General features: G+C 38.0%; 1 protein-coding gene across 2 annotated transcripts in view; it reads left to right on the top strand.

The window, feature by feature from the left end:
• The window catches only part of LOC120771286, a 29,438-nt gene extending 5,829 nt beyond the window's left edge, over positions 1-23,609 (top strand). The window contains exons 2-6 of one of the 2 annotated variants that reach the window (XM_040099215.1): positions 15,439-16,684; positions 16,741-17,187; positions 17,243-17,833; positions 19,315-19,441; positions 19,505-23,609. In XM_040099215.1, the coding sequence (XP_039955149.1) occupies positions 15,439-16,684; positions 16,741-17,187; positions 17,243-17,833; positions 19,315-19,441; positions 19,505-19,892 (2,799 nt within the window). In that variant the 3' untranslated portion in view covers positions 19,893-23,609. The remainder of the gene's footprint in view (positions 1-15,438; positions 16,685-16,740; positions 17,188-17,242; positions 17,834-19,314; positions 19,442-19,504) is intronic. The other variant, XM_040099214.1, reaches the window with a different exon arrangement.
• The last annotated feature ends 239 nt before the right edge of the window (positions 23,610-23,848 follow it).

The following is a 23,848-nucleotide window of genomic DNA, read 5'->3' as shown; positions in this document are numbered from 1 at the left end:
CATCCGGTTGCAATGCAACTCCACATTCAACTGACAAGGTCAGTTCTTCCCGCATTTGGGCTTTAACCACAATCACCAGGAATCTCCACAAAGGGCCAAACCCAATGAGCAAATTGGAGTTACCTCCAAGGGCTACAGCTCCCCGTGGTACCAGGCTTAAGTCTCCGGTCAGACCTCGTAGCCGAAGCTACTACCAGTTGAGCTTCCATACAGCTCTGAACTGGTAGCCAGGGTATTAGTCGCCTCTTACGGCAGGCATGCCTTACCACGTGTATATTCGGTTTCCCCCCCTCCGAACCCAAAGTGGGTCCACCCTACCCGCAGGGGTAGGTGTTTGCCCAGCCGCCAATACGCACCGAGCTATGCCCGAAGATTCTATATGTAAATTCTCCTGCAGCCAGTAGTTGTCCCGTCGATTTTGCTGTGCAGTTTTCAGAGAAGAGGTAGGTGGCAGGCTTAGTACCAGTTCAAGAACCGCTGTTGGAGTTGTTCTTAATGTTTCTATTATGCACAGCGCAGCGAGCTTCTGAATCCTTTCCATTGGGTGTAGATGTATTTCAGTACGCCTGTCCACCATACCACTGCACCGTAGAGCAGAATTGGCCTTACAATAGCTTGATAAAATTTTACCGAAAATGGCATGAACCCTATTTAAATCGAATATGTTTTTTATACTCTCGCAACAAAGTTGCTAAGGAGAGTATTATAGTTTTGTTCACATAACGGTTGTTTGTAAGTCCGAAAACTAAACGAGTCAGATATAGGGTTATGTATACCAAAGTGATCAGGGTGACGAGTAGAGTTGAAATCCGGACGTCTCTCTGTCTGTCCGTGCAAGCAGTAACTTGAGTAAAAATTGAGATATGATGAAACTTGGAACACGTATTTCTTGGCACCATAAGAAGGTTAAGATTGAAGATGGGTAAAATCGGCCCACTGCCACGCCCACAAAATGGCGAAAACCGAAAACCTATAGTGTCATAACTAAGCCATAAATAAAGATATTAAAGTGAAATTTGACACAAAGGATAGCATTATGGAGGGGCATATTTAGACGTAATTTTTTTGGAAAAGTGAGCGGGGGCCCGCCCCCGACTAAGTTTTTTGTACATATCTCGGAAACTACTATAGCTATGTCAACCAAACTCTATAGAGTCGTTTCCTTCAGGCATTTCCATATACAGTTCAAAAACGGAAGAAATCGGATAATAACCACGCCCACCTTCCATACAAAGGTTATGTTGAAAATCACTAAAAGTGCGTTAACCGACTAACAAAAAACGTCAGAAACACTAAATTTACGGAAGAAATGGCAGAAGGAAGCTGCACCCAGGCTTTTTTTTAAATTGAAAATGGGTGTGGCGTCGCCCACTTATGGACCAAAAACCATATCTCAGGAACTACTTTACCGATTTCAATGATGAATTCGGTATGTAATATTTTCTTAACACCCTGATGACATGTACGAAATATGGGTGAAATCGGTTCACAACCACGCCTTCTTCCAATATAACGCTATTTTGTGTTCCATCTGATGCCTTCTCTGTATAATACATACATACATTAGGAACCAATGATGATAGCGGAATAAAACTTTACACAAATACGGTATTTGAAAAATATCTAAATGACGGATAATGAAATCTCGATTATCACTTATCGTGCGAGAGTACAAAATGTTCGGTGACACCCGAACTTAGCCCTTCCTTACTTGTTTTTTTATGCAATTTATTAAAAAACTTGATAAAATTGTCCCGAAAATGGCATGAACGCAATTTAAGCCGAATATGGTCTATATATAAATTAGGGATCTTATCTGAAAAGTTTAAAATGTACTAACTTGAAGGTTTTATTCAACTAAGTTAGAATGATCTAATTTAGTTCAGACATGCATTATTCTGAAAGTAGTTTCAAATCTTTCTTATAGAAATCCTCAACCCTCAAGTCTAAAAATTGCCTGCCTTCTCTTGAGACTAATTATACACCAACAAAATCATTCGCTTTAAACAAGAACAGCTGATAACCACTTGACACTTGGTTCGAACTGTAAGATGGATGCATAAGAATCTTCTAATTAATCTCCCGAAACCCCTGGCGAGCCGCTATCGAGTTGTGTGCCCTTACATTGTCGAGATGAAAAACAATTCATCTTCTCTTGGCCAAATTCATCCTCTCTTGGCCAAAGCAGGCAGTTTCTGGGTGATTGTTACCTTCTGACGGTCCAATTGTTGATAGTACAGGTCCGAATTAAGACCAGATTAGACTAGATAACTACTACCTTACTATTATGATTTCTTGCAATCACAAAAAACACATAGCAAAACGTTCTTGACTATATTTTCTGGCTTGGCCACCTTTTGCTCCGGCTTAGCGCAATTCGACGACAACCATTTTCACTTGACTTTGCCGTAAGTGACCCACTTTTCAGCATCAGCAAGCAAACACTTCAAAAGCAAATTTGTTGCATAATTAAACCTTATAAAACCTTATTAAAGGTACTTTCATGTGAACGCATACATTTTACCACTTTTTATGACAATTTTTTTATGCGACAAAAAAATTCAATAATTTTAATTTTTTAATATATTTTTATTTGTATTTTGAAATGTAGAAAAAAATTTTTTTTCGTTTTTTACATTTTTAATATTTTTTTTTTTAATCAAAGTAGTCCCCAACAAAAAAAAGTAGTTCACTGGTCATGGTGATAGCGGCTGTTCATGTTGTCTGAAATAAAAAAATTGAATGGATTATAATTCAGTAGTTCTGCAGCTATCGTCCCTACCAAATATAATCAATTTCATTAAAAACAAGTAAGGAAGAGCTAAGTTCGGGTGTCCCGAACATTTTATACTCTCGCATGATAAAGTGATAATCGAGATTTCATTATCAGTCATTTACATATTTTTCAAATACCGTATTTTTGTAAAGTTTTATTTCGCTATCATCATTGGTTCCTAATGTATGTATGTATTATACAGAGAAAGCATCAGATGGAACTCAAAATAGCGTTATATTGGAAGAAGGCGTGACGTGAAGCGATTTCACCCATATTTCGTACATGTCATCAGGGTGTTAAGAAAATATTACATACCGAATTTCATTGAAATCGGTAAAGTAGTTCCTGAGATATGGTTTTTGGTCCATAAGTGGGCGACGCCCCCATTTTCAATTTTTAAAAAAAGCCTGGGTGCAATTTCCTTCTACCATTTCTTCGGTAAAATTTAGTGTTTCTGACGTTTTGTTAGTCGGTTAACGCACTTTTACTGATTTTCAACATAACCTTTGTATGGGAGGTGGGCGTGGTTATTATCCGATTTCTTCCATTTTTGAACTGTATATGGAAATGCCTGAAGGAAACGACTCTATAGAGTTTGGTTGACATAGCTATAGTAGTTTCGAGATATGTACAAAAAACTTAGTAGGGGGCGGGGCCACGCCCACTTTTCAAAAAACTTACGTCCAATATATGCCCCTCCCTAATGCGATCCTTTGTGCCAAATTTCACTTTAATATCTTTATTTATGGTTATGACACTTTATAGGTTTTCGGTTTTCGCCATTTTGTGGGCGTGGCAATGGGCCGATTTTGCCCATCTTCGACTTAACCTTCTTATGGTGCCAAGAAATACGTGTACCAAGTTTCATCATGATATCGCAATTTTTACTCAAGTTACAGCTTGCACGGACGGATGGACAGACAGACATCCGGATTTCAACTCTACTCGTCACCCTGATAACTTTGGTATATACTCGTATAACCCTATATCTGACTCTTTTAGTTTTAGGACTTACAAACAACCGTTATGTGAACAAAAATATAATACTCTCCTTAGCAGCTTTGTTGCGAGAGCATAAAAAATGTCGAACTTCAAAAAAAGTTACGAAGATCTTGTTTTTTTTCGTTAAAAATCGTTTAAATCGAAAATAGACAATTCTGGTAGGGACGATAACTATAAATGAGTAGAAGAACATATGTAAATTTTAAAGCAATCGGTTGAATACTTTTTTTTTTAGGACCATGACAGTTTCAGAAAATGATGATTCGAGAAAAATGCGTTCAGAAACGTAGCAGCTGCAGACTTGTCATGGCGCCTGGTAGACAGTCGCTTACGACACGTCGGCGACTATGAGCTGTAACTTATCAAATACTATGAATTTCGGTCTGAATTTTTCACAGCATGTTTTCAATAGGTTTTACTGTCAAAATATACAAAAAAATCAGAACGAACAAGCAAATAAACCATCATTAGTAGAATATTATATCCTCGGCAGGGTCGCGAGTGCGACAACTATTTGTTTTATGACAGGAGATATTTTATAATATCCTCATTCACTACTCAGACAGGTCGATTTAATAATAATATTAATAAACTAAACGATTACCCTAGCTGGATTCCTAAAGGCGTTTTAGCTTTGATTTCGCAAATGTGAAGAAATCAGAAGTTGATTCAAACCCGTGTTCCTCCCAACATATTTGAAAAAAAAATCGATTTTTCGAAGTGATTACATGAGAAGGTTTTGGCTACATTTGGCCGTCCAAAGCGTGTGCAGTTTTGACGATAAAATTACCGGAATGGGATCGAATAAACCAAAATTACGCTGTTATAGTAGACCATAAACATTATGCACTTTGTCAGCAATTTGACTAGCGTCTTCGTCTTTAAAAAAAAAACTGTTTTATAAAGCCTACGGAATCTTTGCTGGTGTTCATTTTTTATCTTATCTTTCTAATGCCATACAGCATAACCCGATCGAACTAATATAAAGCGAGATGTAGCTTGGTTAAGCCATCTATTGCAAAGGGAATGAAATTATTTTTTCTACAATTCTATATACATACATATATCTGCTGGGGATTGCTCTGAAGGCGACAAATTAAACATAATTAAATATTTTGCGTTTTATTTACAATTTCCGGGTACTTTTTTGACACAATGTATATAATATTCAGAACGAATAAGCAAGTAAACCATCATTAGTAGAATATTATATATATCCTCGAAACGGTATAAGAATAAACAGTATTATGATGAAATAGTGGAAAGGGAAAGAAAATTAATGGTCAGCCGCTCTAACAAGTGTAAAAATGTACATAATTTGATTGTAGCAATCCATGGCGCATTATTCATTATTGAACAACGCCACATTCTATGATTCATGAGGGCGTCAATTAACTGCCTAGATGACGTCAGCAGTTGTTAACTGAGGTCCATTATAGTAATTATTTCTATACTAAATACAATCTAGTTTAATTTATTGAGAAATAGTGTAAGAGGAAATAATCATATAGTTTTTGCTTTTGTTATACGATATTACAAATTCAAATCATTACGTATACGCACTGTAGTACCAAAAACACTACTTAGTAGAAGCAATCAAAATCTCTGTAAATTCATATCTTTTCAACGGAATGCCATAACTGCTGCAAGCGCTTTAAGTAAAATAACTGCAGTGTAGTGTAGCATGTAACATGCACACATACATGCAGCCGCACACATACACATAGTGAGGCGCACAAAAACAGTTTTACTTTCAATGCAAAGCCGTTGCGTCTAAGAGAAGCCAACATGCACGTATTTGGAGCACCGAACAGATGTTCTTGAACTTTTACAGCTTCCTGCATGCCAATAATAATTACAAACACATACATTCACACACATATATATATATATACTAATATATATATATACATATATACATACCAACTAAAGCAAAATAATAAAAATAACACAGTTTGTTCACAATGCAACTCAGCGTATATATGTATATGTATATATAAATATATAGCAATATATATGTATATACATATATATATATGTATATATGTGCCTTTATTTGCCTGTGTGTAAGTCTTTGCTCGTCAGCCGGCAGATTACCTCACACAACTATCACACAGTTGACCAGTTTTACTTTGTAACTGTTGCTACATTTCATTACTACGCATTTCTCTCTCTCTCTCTCTCTCTCTCTCTCTCTCTCTCTCGGAACAAGCTCTTCGTAGCACAATCACTGCGCATGTTCAATACATGATTCTCTTGGCTTTGTTAATCCTTTTATTTTCGCTTTTCACATTTATTTATTTACTGCCTTTGTTAATGGCTTCGCGTTCAGGTCCATTGACACCGCACTGTTTGATTGCGCACATACTTATACAAAGCCGCAGTTGCCGCAATTGGTGGTTTGTATGCCGCCCAACGGTTGCTTCTTGACCTTAAGGTGTCATGGGGTTGTGCGCACCAATTTGAAGTTATGTTTTATTGGCGTACACGAAGTTCACATATTGTTACATATGCAGGAGTGCAGTTACTATAACTGTAATTTACTTATATTTTACAGACAATCTCTTTTGCATATATAGTACTTATATGCATAAATATTTGCTGCAAGTATATAATATACAAATAGTTCCGATTTTTGCACCAAAGCATAAGTAAATGACGTGTGAAGTTCAGTGCAGGGCAAATGGGTTCAACGGCATCTGTATCAGTGTGACCTTAAATGCCTATTAGCAACTGCAAACCTATACTTACATATATACACATCATATCAATATATGATATAACCAAATTATATATTCACGTATATTTAATTGGTGAATAAAGTTTTAGTAGCTGCATGTGGAGCTTAAAGCTTGTTGAAAGGGACTTTCATTGTAAAATGGGTTGTCAAAAAAGTCTTGCGGTATTTTTATTGAATTTTTTTTTTATTGAAATTGAAATGAATTTTTGATGACTCATGCCCAGCTCTTGACCGATGCTACGGCTGCTACTATGCCGGTCTCGGTTCGACCAATTCAGCGATTTTATCGCAATTTTCGACGATAGGCCTTCCGGAGCGTGGCGCATCTTCGACTACCTCTACAGCAGAACGAAAACGTTGAAACCATCGTTGTGCGGTGGAAATGGAAACTGTATCGGGTCCATAAACTGCACAAATTTTATTGGCGGCTTGAGATGCATTTTTGCCTTTATCGTAGTAGTACTGTAAAATATGCCGTATTTTCTCTTTATTTTGCTATAACTCACGAACGACTTAAAAGAAACGACAATCAATCAAACACGTGTTAGCGCGTGAAATGAGCTTTTCAAAAAGGTATAGCATGACCTGATGCGACAAATGAAACTAGAAGTACGCGCTTTCAGCGCCAACTAGCGAAAATACCGCAAGACTTTTTTGACAACCTATTATATAACAGTCATACATTCATTAGTACGTATATATAGTATGTGTTGCCAAAGCTCAAGAAGTTAAGTCGATTTCTTCTTCTTATTTATTGGCGTAGACACCGCTTATGCGGTTACAGCCGAGTTGACAACAATTGAAGATTTCAAGGGTAGCCAGGTCCTTCTCCACATGGATCCAACGGAGTGTGGGCCTTCCTCTGCGTTCCCCGGCGACTACAACGTCAAATACTTTCAGAGCTGGAGTGTTTTCGTCCATTAAGACGGCATGACCTAGCCAGCGTAGCCTTCTTTTTCTTAATTGGCGTAGACACCGCTTACGCGTTTATAGCCGAGTTAACAACAGCGCGCCAATCGTTTCTTCTTTCCGCTACGTGGTGTCAATTGGAAATTCCGAGCGAAACCAGGTCCTTCTCTACCTGGTCTTTCCAAAGAAGTGGAGCTCTTCCTCTTCCTCTGCTTCCTCCGGCGGGTATTGCGTCGAAGACTTTCAGAGCTGGAAAGTTTTCGTCAATACGTATGACATAACCTCGCCAGCGCAGCTGCTGTCTCTTAATTTGCTGAACTACTTGTATGTCAATGTCGTCGTATATCTCATACAGCCCCTCGTTCCATCGAATGTGGTGTTTGCCGTGACCAACTCGTAAAGGACCATACATCTTTCGCAGAACTTTTCTCTCGAAAACTCGTAACGTCGACTCATCAGATGTTGTCATCGTCCATGCCTCTGCACCATATAGCAGGACGGGAATAATGAGTGACTTATAGAGTTTTGTTTTTGTTCGTCGAGAGAGGACTTTACTTCTCAATTGCCTACTTAGTCCGAAGTAGCACCTGTTGGCAAGAGTTATTCTGCGTTGGATTTCTAGGCTGACATTGTTGTTGGTGTTAATACTGGTTCCAAGATAGACGAAATTGTCTACGACTTCAAAGTTATGACTGTCAACAGTGACGTGGAACCAAGTCGCGAGTGCGACAACTATTTGTTTTATGACAGGAGATATTTCATCTTATCCTCATTCACTACCCATTTAATAATAATAATATTAATAATAATAATAAACCAAACGATTACCCTCCTCATGTTCTACTAACGCTGGACCCAATTTACATATGAACGGAATTTGTCGAGTCATGAAAAGCGAGTTTTTTAAGCGCCCAAATCTAAAAATTACCCCAAAAAATTGAAAAATCACAAAAGAATCTCTGGAATAATTAAAGTCAGTCCTTTGTCTTGTCCTAAGCCAGAAAAATGTCTCGAATAATTAAATTGTAAGTATCGACAAAGCGCCTTGTATCCAATACAAATCTTTCTTCTTTAATTCCTACTCCCGCCAGCTTAGCTGGATTCCTAAAGGCGTTTTAGCTTTGATTTCGCAAATGCGGAGAAATCAGATGTTGATTCAAACCCGTGTTCCTCCCAACATATTTTCAGCCTTACCGCGTGGACACTAATAGGACAATATCTAGTTATAACCCCTAGAGTTAAAGAAAACTTAACCTTGCTGAGGGCGAAAAGCTCGCTGATTCTCTTGCGATTAGCTTTGGGGCAGATGGGTATTGCGACCGCTTAGATAGTTATAGTTTCGTAGGGCTTATCAAGCTACCGTCAGACTCAACTTCCAATAGCAAAACATAGCAGAGCTTTGATCCCTTCCAACTACAACACCAGGTTTAAGTTTCCTTTTTTGCCAATTCATCAGCTCGGCAAATGCCTGCGGTTCTGTCATGACCTGATACTCAAACTAGTCATATCTAGTACTAACTTGACGCCGTTGGTAATGAGGTGAAGCTTTATTAAGTGCAAAGCTAGTATTGAAGCTTTACTATTGAAGTGGATAGTTACTTTCCTCAACTAGGCTACGTCCGGAGTTGTATTTCTACTGCTTCTTCGATAGCAGCAACCTTGGTTTCAAAAAGTATAATCCAAGAAGCCTCACAATGGACACTTTAGTAAACCTTCCCACAGCTGTGACCCACCCGTGAAGCCGCTCACTGCTCCTTTTCTTCAGCGGCTACTTCTTACCCACATTTTCATAGCAGATATGGTGGCAAAGAAAGGACCGCCGGATCTTGTTTCGGCTATTTCAGAGTGTTCAGTTACATTCTCTGTCGTATATACGCGAATTAGTATCTCAGTTTTTGAGATATGGATGTGAAAATGCGCTTTTCTCTCCATGAAGTTGCTCATTTGTCAAAACTGCCGATAACGAACCATTATAGCAAGTAGTTGCTATACAAAGTTAATGATCGGAATTCAGTTCTTGTACGGAAAGCTTTTTCATTTGAAGAGATGTCTTCATCAAATTTTGCATTGCTTGTTGTCTAATGCCATCGTGCAATTTCCGTAGAAATTCTTTACACGGGATCGCTACAACATATAGCTGACATACAAACTGAACTTTTCAATTGAAGAGATAGATATCTTCACCAAATTCGACTGATGAAAATGAAGTTCTTGTAAGGAAGCTTTTGAATTTGTAAAGGGTATTGTAGCTTCGTTGGAAACAAAGTTAACGTTTTCTCTTGTTTAAGAATATCTCTATCTTTTTGTGAACCTTGTTTATTGTTATTCTGCCAAAATCTGGACGTTTCTTTACTTTGGCCACAAAATACTAGAACTGTGACAAATAAGCTGTTGTAAGTGTAACTCCATGACTTCCCTTGTTTACATACTGGGTCTCTTCTTATCATGTAGACATCAGCTCTGCACTGTGCTGAATTCATTTTTCTTATCACAATACGTATACTAGGTTGGGCTAGTCCTTTGCGATACCAGATGGAGTTCAGTTGCTACAGTCTGTCAAGTAAGAGCTTGGTCGTGTTAATTTATAAAAAAAAAATATCTTATGAAACTTTCAAAAACTGTTACAAAGTGAATGTGCGTCTTCCACGAAGCTTCTGTTTAATATCTATATGCCCACACATTTTCAATAGGGTTTGCATCTGGCGACTGCGACAGCCAATTCAATGTAACGATGCCAGATTGTTTGCTGCGGTGTTTAGGATCGTTGTCCTCCTGCAGAATCCAATCTTCATTTTTTGTGATGAATCATCGTTTGGCAGATGGCAGTAAAACCGTTTTGTCGAATTTTATCATTTTCTCGGCATTTAGGTTGTCAGTATAGAGGTACAAAGCGCCGAATCCCTGCTTTGAGAAGCAGCCCCAAAGATGCACCTTTATTCCTTGTTTTACCAGGCTCGCGTGAGAACAGAATGTGCCCATATAGAACGTTTGTCAGTAAAAATGACATTTTCAAAATCACTATCAATATTCTTATGCGCCCGAGCAAGTCGCTTTGTCACAAGTTTTTCAGTCAACAGAGGCTTCTTCATTGTGTTGCGTCATTTCGGATCATGAGTATGAAGAAGGGTTCGGATAGTTTCGTAGGATATATGTAAATCTTTTGCCATAAATTTTGGTTGTCCTTGCCGCAGTGTTAAAGCAGTATTCCGCGAAAACAGATTCACTATTCTCTTTTCATCTTTTTGTTCACTTTTCCTATTGAACCACGTTCTGGTAAATCATCAACATTTTTAGCCACTAAATATCGCTGTATCCACTTCTGTACAAATGCCTTCGACTTTCTCATATATTTAGTAGCCGCTGATTGCGACATTTTGGAACCTTTCGAGTGGATGCAAAGGAACACAGCCTCGTACACACACTCTTGGCGTTTAACGTGACTCTCTTTCAAAAGATCAACGACAACTGAAACTTTGTTGACACTGCATCAAGGACAAAGCTTCCCTCTATCGGCTCGCGAAGGAATTATAGCGAAATCTTTCGTTAACTGTCGGTAAAGTCGACCACGCTCTTACTTGACAGACTGTAAGTCCAAGTGGAGTTCTCATCGTTTAGGATGCCTGCCCTTGACGCGAATTTTAACAGACTCTGCGGCCTCACTATCGATACATCCTCCAGTGTATCATACCTTGGGAACCCAAGATGCTTACAGCGTAGTCTAGCTAATGCGGGATAAGTGCATAAGAGATGCTCCATTGTTTCTCTGGTGCCCTGCTCTAGACATTTCCTGCAGTCTTCCCTTTCTGTCAGCCACATCCTGCGGGCTTGTGTCGCCACCAGACAGTGACCAGTTAGTATTCCCGTTATGTTCCTACAGTCTCTTCAATCGAATGCCAAGAGGACTATCACAATACGATATGTACTTATAACAGCTTTTAGAAGACTGTTTTCATTATACAGACTACGTTCCACATATTTATTTACTAGTCACGTCTCAGTTATACATATAACTTGGCGAAGTGCCTCCTCAATATTCCATATATGTATGTTAAGAAATTTTACTTGAAAAGCTGAGTTAGAAACAACAAATCCTTGCAGGCCTCGAATGCTCCGTTGACAAAATACTCAGGATGACAAGAAATTATTTGTAGACTATGCCTTCATTCTCAATTCAAACCTATTTCCACTGAAGTATACATATGTATATTCATTTACAAGTACATATACATACATACATATTCGTATGAATTATTCACCTCCTACTTTATTACTGTGCAGCTACTACATTTGTCCTTGGTTAGTGAGCCCTACACTCTGACCTTGACTGCTGTGTAGGGTAGCGTATTTGACGGACGCGAAGGGGTTACCTTTGAGTTCATGGAATCTTCCCGAACGCCGTCATTCGCCTGTATTTATTCACTTTTTCCCATTTGATGAGTTCATTTATTTATTTGTTGATTCGCTCAAGTTGTGCTGGCGGCGCTTGTTATTAAATCGATTAAACAAGTTAGGTAAATTGTAGCTGCAATTTAAGTAATTGATTGAGTGCAGAAAACTATTTATGAGATGATTTCTACGATATACATACATACACACAAGTTGTATGTACATATATAACACAGTTTGTTCATTTGTAGGTACATATGTATGTACTTATAAGTGGAACACTTTTAAAGCAAAAAAGAGCGTTACCAAGCACAGCTGCTGAACTCGGTTCTACCGCTATACATGCTTTGCAGACTTGTGTCGGTATAACCGTAAAAGAAATAATGGAAATAATGTATTACTTTGCGTGCTGTTCGCGCTCTCCAATTTATTTATATGGCATAAATATCAAACTACTTCAAATAATTAAAAGCTTGTGAAGCCACACAACTTATGCGCTTGGCAATAAGCTTTGGGCGTGTGTAATAACTCTGTAAGCGTGGCAAAAGTTTTTTTTCAAATAATATAATCTTCTTCAAACCATCAATTCATTGCATTGAAACATATCTGCGTGATGCTTGTCGTAAGGAAATAGCGTGTAATTATAGTTATCTATAAAATCTTTTTTGCCAATTATTTCGAAATTTAGAAATTAATATTTAATGACAGTTTTCGATTATCATGATTTTAATATAAACCATTAAATTTTTTATATGAATAGCAAGGAAGCATTTAGTCAGTTGTTTCTATATAACGCTAAAGTTAGCAAAAACTAAAAAAAATCATTAATTTCGCTTGATTCGAAGCTACAATACCCGTCACAAATACAAAGTAATCTGTAAAAGGGCTTAATTGCGATTGTACAGTTTGTATGACAGCTATATGCTATAGTTATCCGATCTGAACTATTTATTCAGAGGTTGCACTGTTGCCTCGGATGATTACCCATGCCAAATTTGCTGAAGATATCTCGTCAAATGAAAAAGTTTTTCATACAAGCGCTTAATTCCGATCGATTTATATGGCAGCTGTGTATTATAGTAATTCGATATCGGCAGTTCCGACAAATTAACAACTTATTGGAGAGAAAAGGATGTGTTTCAGATCGATATCTCAAAAAGTGCGGGACTAATTCGCCCACATACAGACAGACGTACGGATAGATAGACGGACAACAGCCTTATCCCACGACGCTCAAGAGCACAGCGGAACAAATTAATGCGTTGATCAGCGCTTTGAAAATGCCAGGCATTCAGTACCAGTTGGCAGCAGGGAATGGGCACAGCAACCACCTTGGTAAGGTACGACGCCCATCTAAAACCTGTGCCGTACTTTGTGTCCGGCACCCGGTTGCAATGCAACTCCACATTCAACTGACAAGGTATCAGTTCTTCTCACATTCGGGTTTTAACCACAACAACCGCGATACTCCCCGAGGGTCCAGACCACATTAGTATGTTAGAGCGAACTCTAAGGGTTTCCGATCCCCGTGATACCAGAATTAAGTCTCCAGTCAGACTGCATAGCCGAAACTACTACCAGTTGAGCCTCTTTAGTGTTTTGGACTGATGACCAGGGATTGGACGCCATACGCAAATTATACGCACACGCTATTCACGCAAGAATCTAATCCATTCTCATTCTCAGTTAAACGCATGGACAATTCACGCGCAAACGACCCTAACTATTCGGCTTTCCGACTAGTGGAGATCACCCCGCTAACATTTAAACGTCCATCAGTCCAGCTAATTCCCATATCACCTAAATCCTCAATATCCAAGTATATCGGGCATTCTGCAATTACATGGACTCAATCCTCTACTCGCGCCTCACACAAACACCCCGACCTATCAGTTAGGCGAATCTGATGCAAAAATGCATTCAGAGGCCCATGACCAGTAAGCAGAAAACCCAGACTCAGACGGAATCTGAAATCTGGGTTAAGTCACTCGACCCTTAGGATCATTGCATCAACGGTAGATAGACAAACATAGCTAAATCGACTCAGCACAATATGTTGATCATTTATATAAATATTTCATATGATTAAAGTTAAAGAAACAGCACCTGAAAGTCGCCGTGTTTGCATCAGAGAGTTAGTAGGGGATTTCAACATTTCTTATGGGCCTGATTCAAGACATTTTGATTAAAGTATTGGGTATAAAGCGTGTCAATGCTAGACTCGTACCGAAAGACTTGAATGATAAGGACTGACTTTTGATCAAACACGAAAAAGAGTTATTTCTCTGCTAATGTGCTCGCCAGATTTGTCTTCCTTTCTTCTGCTTTCGAAACTGCAAGATACGTGCCATGAGTCTATTGTCAAAATTAAGTATTGAGTTCTGAATCAAAATCGCCAATCAATTGATATATAGAGATCAAACTTCACTCGAACGTTTTGTAAGTTAATTAAGTACTTTTAGTTAGATTTTAATACACACTTTATTTAACAGTTTGTCCAAATTTTCCCTGTGTTATTGCTGTGTTGTCGCGGTGCTGAAAATATATTGTCGCTGCACTGAAGATGTGTAGTCGCCGGAGGTCAGAAGTAAAAAGGGCTGAAGAATAGTTTTTACCGCACTTGTTGCGTTGAAACGGCTTGGTCTTTCGTAAATGTCAGAAAAGTTTTTTTAATCGTGTTGCCACACCGTGATAACTTGTACATTGATTTACAATAAGAGTGATATTATTTCTTAAAAACTATCTGTTTGTTAAGGAAATTCAAATTAGTTTTATTTAATGTTTAGCACAATCAATACAATTAAGTTCAATATAACATCATCAAATGGCTCCTACGACTTCTTTTGCTTAAATCACAACTCCTTGGAGGCCATTCAATGTCACAATTCCTTCAAATAATCGAATCTCCAAACTTTCCTTGCAATAATTTGGTTTGTTACATGTGCTGTGTGACACGTAGTCCCGTCTTTTGGAACCAAATATTGTCAAGATCAACTTCCTCAAAATGCGGCCATAAAAAGTTGGTTACCATCGATCTTTAGTATACCGCTCTCCATTGACAGTAATGGTATCGCCAGCTTACCTTCGAAAGAAGTACGGATCGTTGATTTCACCAGTCCAAGAAGCACATCAAACAGTTGTTCATGAATAACTTGTGGATTTTCTTCGCAACAGAATCGGCAGCTTTGTTTATTTACCGTACCACTCCAGATGAATGTGAGCTTCATCGGAGAAGATGATTTTCTTAAAAAATTCGTTATAGTTTTCAAGTTGTTTCACGGCCAAATCAGAAAATTTACAACGTTTTCGATGGTCCAGTTTTTAATGAAAATGTGAAAGGTAAAAATCCGGAAAACTGCACTTGCACTTAGCGTTTCCTTACTTGAAATTTAAACGAACATTCTTTCTATTAATAAAACTCAGACAGACTAACTCTACTAATTGTCAAGAAGAATCGATCATATTTAGATATTCTTTAAAGAAATCTTTCTTATAACTTTGTCATACGATAAACCAATTCAAAGTTATTCATTAAAATTAATTTTACGAAGACTTCGAAATTGTTTTCTACACGGAACATATTTTTAGTATCCCTAGCCTAATTTTCATGATTTCTCATTTTTAGAATTCACGGGGACCGTTACACGGCACGAGTGAATCGTACCCAACTGGTGGAGTCCAGCACCAGTCGGGAGGGTTCATTCGCACATCCACGGACAGCGATGGTGACTGTGGCGTTTACATCACCGATCGGCATAATCATCACGCCGCCACCAATATACCACCATCGCCGCCACCTTCACTTGTCGGCGCTTCGTGTGAACTGCCGACAACGGTTGCTTGCTCTCAACCCGCCCCACCATCATTGCTCACCGAGTATCAACAGTCGACTGGTTCGCTCTTCTCAGTCGTGTCGGCACCACCGGTACCGCTCGCCGAACTTGACGTCAAGCAAGTGGATGCGCTTAATAGCGGTGGATTCCACAAGGTCATGGGGATCGCTGGAGGTGTTGGTCTGCAAGCTGGCGTCGGCATGGGTTTATCAACGATGGGTGGTAGTGCACAAAATGCCTACTCGACCACATCAATGGATGCAACAGCTACCGCGGCAGTTATGGCTGCAGGCGCCACAATCAATTGCCCGATGGACGGTACGGCTACGATCGCTGGCACCACCACACATGGCATACAACGTCGTCCGGCAACGTTGCCCATTAATACGCCATACTGTCCGGCACCGGTTAGCCGCACTTTGCACTCGAGCCTCTTGGAGCATCAAATTGCCGAAATTGAAGAAGAAGATAATGAAAATCTGTTGACTGTCTCCAGTATTACAGCGCGTCCATTAATCGCCAAATCGCGTGAGATACGTTCGAATCGACAATTGCAGCTGATCGAACAATCCGCGAAACGTGGAGCTAAACAAACGCGACGCGCTAATCTGTCCGCACATGCCGCCGACGGCAGGTCCGCCGATACGGATCAGTGTGTAGCGGGCAAGCGTACAACCTCTGCTTCATCACGTTCCTCAGTTAATACTGATCCACCAGATGGTGGTTATGGTTGGCTAATTGTTTTTGGCGCATTTTCAGTGCAATTTTGGGTTGCAGGCTTGGTTAAGTCATATGGCGTGCTCTATGTGGAAATAATGGAAACATTTCCCAGTTCAACGGCAACCGTTGCTTCTTGGATACCCGCCATACTATCAGCACTATGCTTAGTTTTAGCGCCAGTCTCTAGCGCACTATGTCAGCGATTTTCTTGCCGTTCGGTGGTTTTCGTTGGCGGTATATTCTGTGCGTTGGGACTTACGCTTAGCTACTTTGCGACTAGTCTGTTACATTTGCTCATTACCTTTGGAGTTTTGACAGGTAAAATTACTGGACTTCCTTAAAGTAGTCGCTTTAATATTAACTCATTCACATAGGTATCGGTGGCGGCCTCTCTACAACACCCGGAATCGTAATTGTGTCACAGTATTTCGACAAGCATCGTGCGCTAGCAAATGGCATCTGTGTTTCGGGCACCGCCGCTGGTAGTTTTATATTACCGGTACTTATAAAACATCTCGCAGAGAAATTCGGCTTCCATGGAACGATTTTAATTTTGGGCGGTTGCATGTTTCATGTTTGCATCTCAGCCACACTTTACAGACCTATAGAGGATTACAATAGTGAAAGTGGCAAGTTAAACGAGGAGGAGGAAGAGTCGGCGAAACCGCTGAATGACATCAATCCCAGTACAACGGGCATGCTTACTGGCTCCACATACTTGGACACATGTGATGCTACGCTCAACAATAAATTTATCGAACATCTGTTTCTTGAGGAATCAAAAAACCGACTTAATGATCTATACTCGGGCAAGCAAAGTGGTAAGTATTTTCTTAATTAGGGTTTAGCACTTTCTAACTCATATTACTTCCTTAGCAAATGAAAAGCAAATTGCCGCTGGCCACGAAACTGATGATGATGAGGTAAAGGATGTTATTGGTGAGACAACATTTATCAAGCCAATGAAGAAGGTGCGCAGTTCGGGTATTATGCATTCTGTGGAAGATCTTAGCACCGACTCCACTTGGGTGTATCGCAAGAATTCCGGTACCGATTCCAATCGTGGTAGCCGACGACGTCGAAACGTGTTTGCGAATGACGAAATCATTTCGAAAATACAAGCACATCTGGAGAAACCACTCTCTCCGCCAGCCGTGGTGACACGTGGCCTGAGCAAAAGCATGGAGATACCCACACCAGTTAGTAATTTTACTGACTTGAACAAACGTGGTGAGCTGCATGATCTCAGCGGTGCTATAGTAGCTCAACCACCAATAGATGCTGGCGTCAGCGAAGACGATGATGATGACGATGTACCACGCACCTGCTGTGAACGCATCGAAATGTACTTGGACATTAGTTTATTGAAAGATACCACATTCATATTGATGTGCTTGTCTGTGACATTGATGTCGGTCGGTTGTCCCTACATGCTTTACTATCTTCCGGCACATGTCATTTCCATAGGTGAGTTAAATCAGAGCTAATTTTTGAGAGAATATTTGTTGGTTTCGTCCTGATTAAAATACTTGCCATAAATTACACTGCTCTCTCTATTTTTGTGTTAAGGATTGATGATATATAAAATTGAGAGTGATGATGATGAATGATGAGTTTTGAACTATCTCCGAACCGTTGTTGAAGTTGTATGAAAAGATTTTGGAAATCAGAAAAATAATTTTTGTATGATTCCTTAAAGATTTGGCTTCATTTGATCTGTCTATGTTTGAAGCCTCTAATAGTACCAACAGCAAAATGAGTCTTATATAAAATTAGTTAAAATACTGTTTTTGTTGTTAGATCGAGAGATCGAGGAGCTGATAAAATAAATCATCCAACCTCGTTTGTTTCAGCCTAGAAAAAATTTGTCATAATACCTAAAATGTTAATCTTTCGAAGGCGTTCCTAGAAAAAATATTCAAATAATATTATAATATGATCATGCTGATTATTCCGGACACCTCAAGGAAACCTATAAGAACCCGGAATTTGCAAATTAAAATATAAATACCTCGCTTGGCAAGCGGGCTGTGAACAATCTGGGTTTACCAAATTCCTTTGCTTTTGGTCTCTATGGGTTATTAAATACCGACCAAATCACTGGCTCAAAAAGTGCTGGCCTCAAAATGAGCTAAAATTTCGTAAAAAAAAGAAACTTTACTCCCTCTTCCTAAAGTTCTTTTACCACCGCTTCACATAAACCTTGAATTGATGAAGCCATTTGTAAAGTCACTTCCAAGAGATAGAAGTTGCTTTTGATACTTTGTATCAAGGTTTCCAGGTTTCTCGGAGGCAAAGCTGAAAGAAGATGTTGGATCAGATATTCGACGTTTGATGGCAGATTCAAACTTCAGGTTCAGCACAAACATGACGGATCTTCAAAGAGAAGGTTGAATAGCCTTTAAAGAGGTCATATAGAGAATTTTCAATCAATAAAAAGATCTTAACTACTAACAGTCAGTCAAATCGTCAAAGGAATGTATTAAGCATTTCAAGCTTCAGATTTCCTAATGATTTTCTTCTTTCCCAACTCGACTACTTTCCAGAAAATTTAGGAGCAGGATGAATAATTTCACCTAGTATTTAGGAGATGGAAAAGCCACCAGGGAATATGGAGTGTGTCAATTTTGGATGCTTCAGAAAGATCTTCCTGATGATTCCTACAGAGTCTCACTGGGAAAAAGATATGCATTTCTATAATAAATTATAAACCGAATTCAGTACACTCAACACCATCGGAAATCAAAACAGATCACAATTTTTTTTGCCGACTTATGTAATCGGATTGATCTAACGCAAATAATTTCTAGACTTTTGTAGGAGACTGGGTTGAGAATAGAATAAGAATCGGAAAGGAATATAAAAAAAAATTGTTTACCAATATTATTTAAAATTTTTTCCGGTTTTAGACAATACTCTACCCATTCTTTTTATTGTTATTCGTTTAGGCAACAACAAAAGCCAGGCCGGTTATCTAGTCGCCGTGAGTGCTGTGTTGGATTTATGTGGACGCTTGGGTCTTGGCTGGTTGTCCGATTTGCAACTTTTCGATCGCAAAAAGACCTACATTTTCTGGTAAGCAAACACATTTTAACAAATACAAAAATATTTTCCTAACTGTAATCATCTCGGTTTTAGTATACTGGGCGCCGGCATAGCCGTACTTACAATACCGTCTGAGGACACGCTTTATTTAATTGGACTATCCGCTGCTGTTTATGGCTTCTGTTTGGGCAGCTGGTACGTGTTAATGCCGGTTTTGTTGGCTGACATCTTCGGCACGGATCGTATTAGTTCCAGCTATGGTTTGGTGCGTATGTTTCAGAGCATTGGCGCAATTTCGGTGCCACCGTTAGCCGGCTTTCTACGCGATCTTTCTGGTAGCTACGAGATATGTTTCTACTGTATGGGCGCTTGCATGGTGTTGGGCAGCATACCGCTACTGGTTTCGGCGCTGCTTGAAAGTCGCGAACGTGATCCCTTCGAACAACCCGATGAAAGTGATGAGAACTCTACAGTATCTTAAGCGGTTTTGGATGGAAATTTTTTCTTGACAGCAATTTTATTGACTGTTTTATAATTTTTATAGCACATGGAGTTTAAAAAGTGATAAATGTGTCTCCCTGTACTTATGCTATTCACAAGTAGTTATTGAACACTGCTTTGATGTTGATTTAGATTCAGTCCAATGTGTTTTTGAAATTCCTATTAGTATGTGCAGCACATAATTTACTCAGACAAGTAGTATATCTATCAATAGTAATTACATATTTACACACATATATGTATTCCAACATATTACTATATACTAAGTTGTTGTGCTAGTAGATCATAGATTTCTGGAACCTTGTCGAAGTTTTCTAACGGAAATCATTTGCATATTATCGTAGATTTTAGAATACCTGTTACTGACTCAACTGAAGTAAAACGAATTTATTTTGGAAAAATAAATCTTAAGGCAGTTCACTCAGAATCGTATATAACCATAAACTGCTTTTGTTCGATAACTGCTTTTACTTGCTTAGACATATCGAGGTATAAAAAATACATGCTACATAAAAGAAGAAAAAAAGTTTGAAACCCATAAACTGTTTCCGAGTTCAGCGAAAATGTTTTATGTTTTAAAGTTCGAAAAAATAAGCGCAATGTGAAGAAGCATATTTCTAAGCACGAATAGCAAAGAGAGTGGAGTGTTTGGCACCTCAGAGTTACCACTGTCGTTAAATACTTTCGGGAATATTTGAGCTGAATTGTGCATTCTTTTTAACTGGCCTATAAAAACAAATCTAAAACTATTTTACATATATGTAAGTATTTGTATTATATTGGGTCGTTCACTAAGTAGTTTCGTTTTTCCAATTTAAATATTTCTTTAATATCATCTCTTTCATCCAATACCTTTGACATCTTTCGGACAAGAGACTAATTTCACACTTATAAATTTGTTGATCCTTGCGGGCAAAAAAAATGTCCAAGTCGTGGTTGTCGTCCTGACTTGAAGTGAAGGTTTTTCAATCCAAAAAATTTTACAGAGACTGGAACAAGTATTAGTTCCAAGGTGCCAATACCACAGAATAGTTGAGTCGGGTAGCACATTTCATTCAAGCTGCTGCTTTTGGCGGGTCAACACATTTGTATGAGGTCTCGCATTATTTATTTATTTAGTTACTAAAATCAAGGAACATTAATTCTTACAGACTATTAGAAAGTTTTGATTTAATTATTTAAAATTAAATATTTTTTATTTAGAATTATAAAATAATAAAATTACAATTAAACAAATAGATAACATAACTAAAAATGGAATTAAGTGTGTTCACGAAGCAAGCCCTAGAGTGAGAAAAATCAAGTAGAACTTAGTCGAAAATCGAGTTAAACTCACGCAAAGTACGATTGAGAGGACTTTCTTTCTTAACAGATAGGGTCAGTCAATACCTCCAATAATTACATTGAAAACAAGTGAAAGGCAGAGAACGGACCGTCGATTTCAAGTGACTTAAGCTGCAATAAGAATAAACGAGATGTACTATATACGACGGTAGGGGTTTAACAAACTCTAATATAAGAAAGAAACAGGTTTTGGTAGCGGTCAATCCTATCTATTGACGATATGCAATTCTATGGTCGCCAAATGAACACTGTATACTTCAAGATGGAATGAACAAAAGGTTTATACATACAGTAATTTAAACGTATAGGGGTCGGAAAAATTGGAAGCATTTCGACGGACAAAGCCAAGCACAGAAAATGATCTAGAAGTGATATATTTGATGTGATTATTGAAAGAAAAGCCATTGTCAAAGATCACCCGAAGATCATTGATTTATTTATTTATTTATTTATTATTTATTATAACTGAAATTACAATAAATGTGAAAAAACTCTAGCATCTAGGGCAACTAGGTTACCATCATTGATTTAATTTACACATTTTATAAAAATTATCAATATCACATTGAAGTTTAATAGGATCTTCCGAGTTTTTGATTATTTCGAAAATTTTTAAGTCATCTACATATGGCAAAAATTTAGCAAAAGAGAAACAACAAGAAATGTCGTTGATAAATATAATAAGGAGGAGAGGATCTAAAACGCTTTCTTGTAGCACTCCCGAAGACGACATCTCATTGACAATAACAACACAACGCCTATTGGGGGATAAAACTACTGTTTCAATTGTTTTAAAGTAAACATATTTTAACTACTAATATGAACAGAAAATAGTAAGATTTTTTTCATAATTTTAAAATTCGTAATTTATTTTGCAAAATCTATGTCGTCTTCCCCAATCTAAACCTCCTTGGCCACAAAACACTTGTGACAACGTTTTTTCAATACTCGAAACAGTTGTTTGAATCAATTTCCCCGGAGCATTCGTTTGAGTTTGCTGAATAGCCAGAAATCACACGGAGCTAAATCAGTTGAATACGGTAGCTGCTGCACGATATTGGTTGAAATTTTAACGAAGCATGAATGCAGTTTATGTCTGTGTATTATTGTGGTACAAAAACCAAGTGAGATAATTCCGGCATCTTTTTACGTACAGCTTCACGCAAACAACGCATAACGCTCAAGTAGTGTTCCTTGTTGACAGTTTGGCCGATCGGGAGTAATTCGGAGTGCACCACACCTCGATAATCGAGGAAAGCTGTCCACATAATCTTAATTTTTACCTGCTCTGACGTGGTTTTTCGACTTCGGTTCATTTTTGCCACGATATTCGGCCGATTGATTATCTGTTTCTGGGTCGTAAGCGTAGATCCAAGACTCATCGCCAGTAATAATACGTTTTATGACATTCTGGTAATCGGAATTGTTTTACAAACGTTAACAGACGCCTTTTTTCGAAAATATTGAGTGATTTTGGAATTGTGATTTCACTAAACTTGGGTCCAAATGATAATTCAAAATGGTTTTCACTGATCCTTTCGATATTTCTACAATGCCAGTAAGATCTCTGACTTCGATCGATTCTCAAGCACTAATTCCTTTATTTTATTAACGTGTTGATCATCAGTTGATGTTGATGGCTGTTCTGGGCGTGGTTCGCGATAAACAATTATTACCGAAAGCATTTTCCAACATTATGAACCTTTCCGCACACAAAATTTAAAGGAACTTCTTTGTTGAATAATTTTATTCTCTTCACAAAGATAAACTAATGATTATTCTGATGTAACATTTGGCACAGATATCAGTCATACCAACCAAGAAGACTAGGAAGGGGTTTCCGAACGAAATTTAAATTAAAAGTCTTACTATTTTTTGCCCACAGTAGTAATGCACAATAAAATTTTTGAAGAAAACTAAAAATTGTTCAAGCTGGCGCATGTAAGCTGAACAAAAATCTTCCTCACTACTCCAGTGATTCCGGTCTTTTCCGTGAATGAAAACTAAAAAAAGTTCACTAGTAGCAAAACAAATAAAAAATTTAATTGAAAAAAGTTGGAGTTTACTCAAACTTTTTGAATTTATGGGGCTGATTAAACTGAGTGGATAGAATGTATAATGCTGTAACTCAAAAATTATATAATATTTTGTTCAAAAATTTTAAAGGGTTATTTTTTAAAGCATAACATATCGAAATACGAAAAATAAATATTTTTTTTATTTTACACTAAGTGTGCATGTACAGCATTGATGGAGTATTTTGCTTTTCAAGTGGGAAATTAAATGTTTTTGTTTTATGGAAAAGCTACATATGTCAATATTTTTCACAAACTTTTATTTATAAATTTACTTTAAGCTAATGTCTTTCAATACAAAAAATTAAGCTGTAAGTAAAATATTAAATTACAAATATTAAAAATTGTACTGCAAGTATACTTTCTCCACACTTCACCATACTTTATTTAAATAATTATTTGTTTCATTAATAAAAAATCCTAAAAATATGTCATATTTCTTACTACATTCAAACATTATTGCAGTTCTCAAAAATTGAAGAGTTGATATATATAATTTTTAAGAAACATATACAAT

Source organism: Bactrocera tryoni, chromosome 3 (assembly GCF_016617805.1).
Source record: "Bactrocera tryoni isolate S06 chromosome 3, CSIRO_BtryS06_freeze2, whole genome shotgun sequence".
Taxonomy (NCBI): domain Eukaryota; kingdom Metazoa; phylum Arthropoda; class Insecta; order Diptera; family Tephritidae; genus Bactrocera; species Bactrocera tryoni.
The sequence above is the reverse complement of the archived record's forward strand: the minus strand, read 5'-3'. Positions and strand labels throughout refer to the sequence as shown.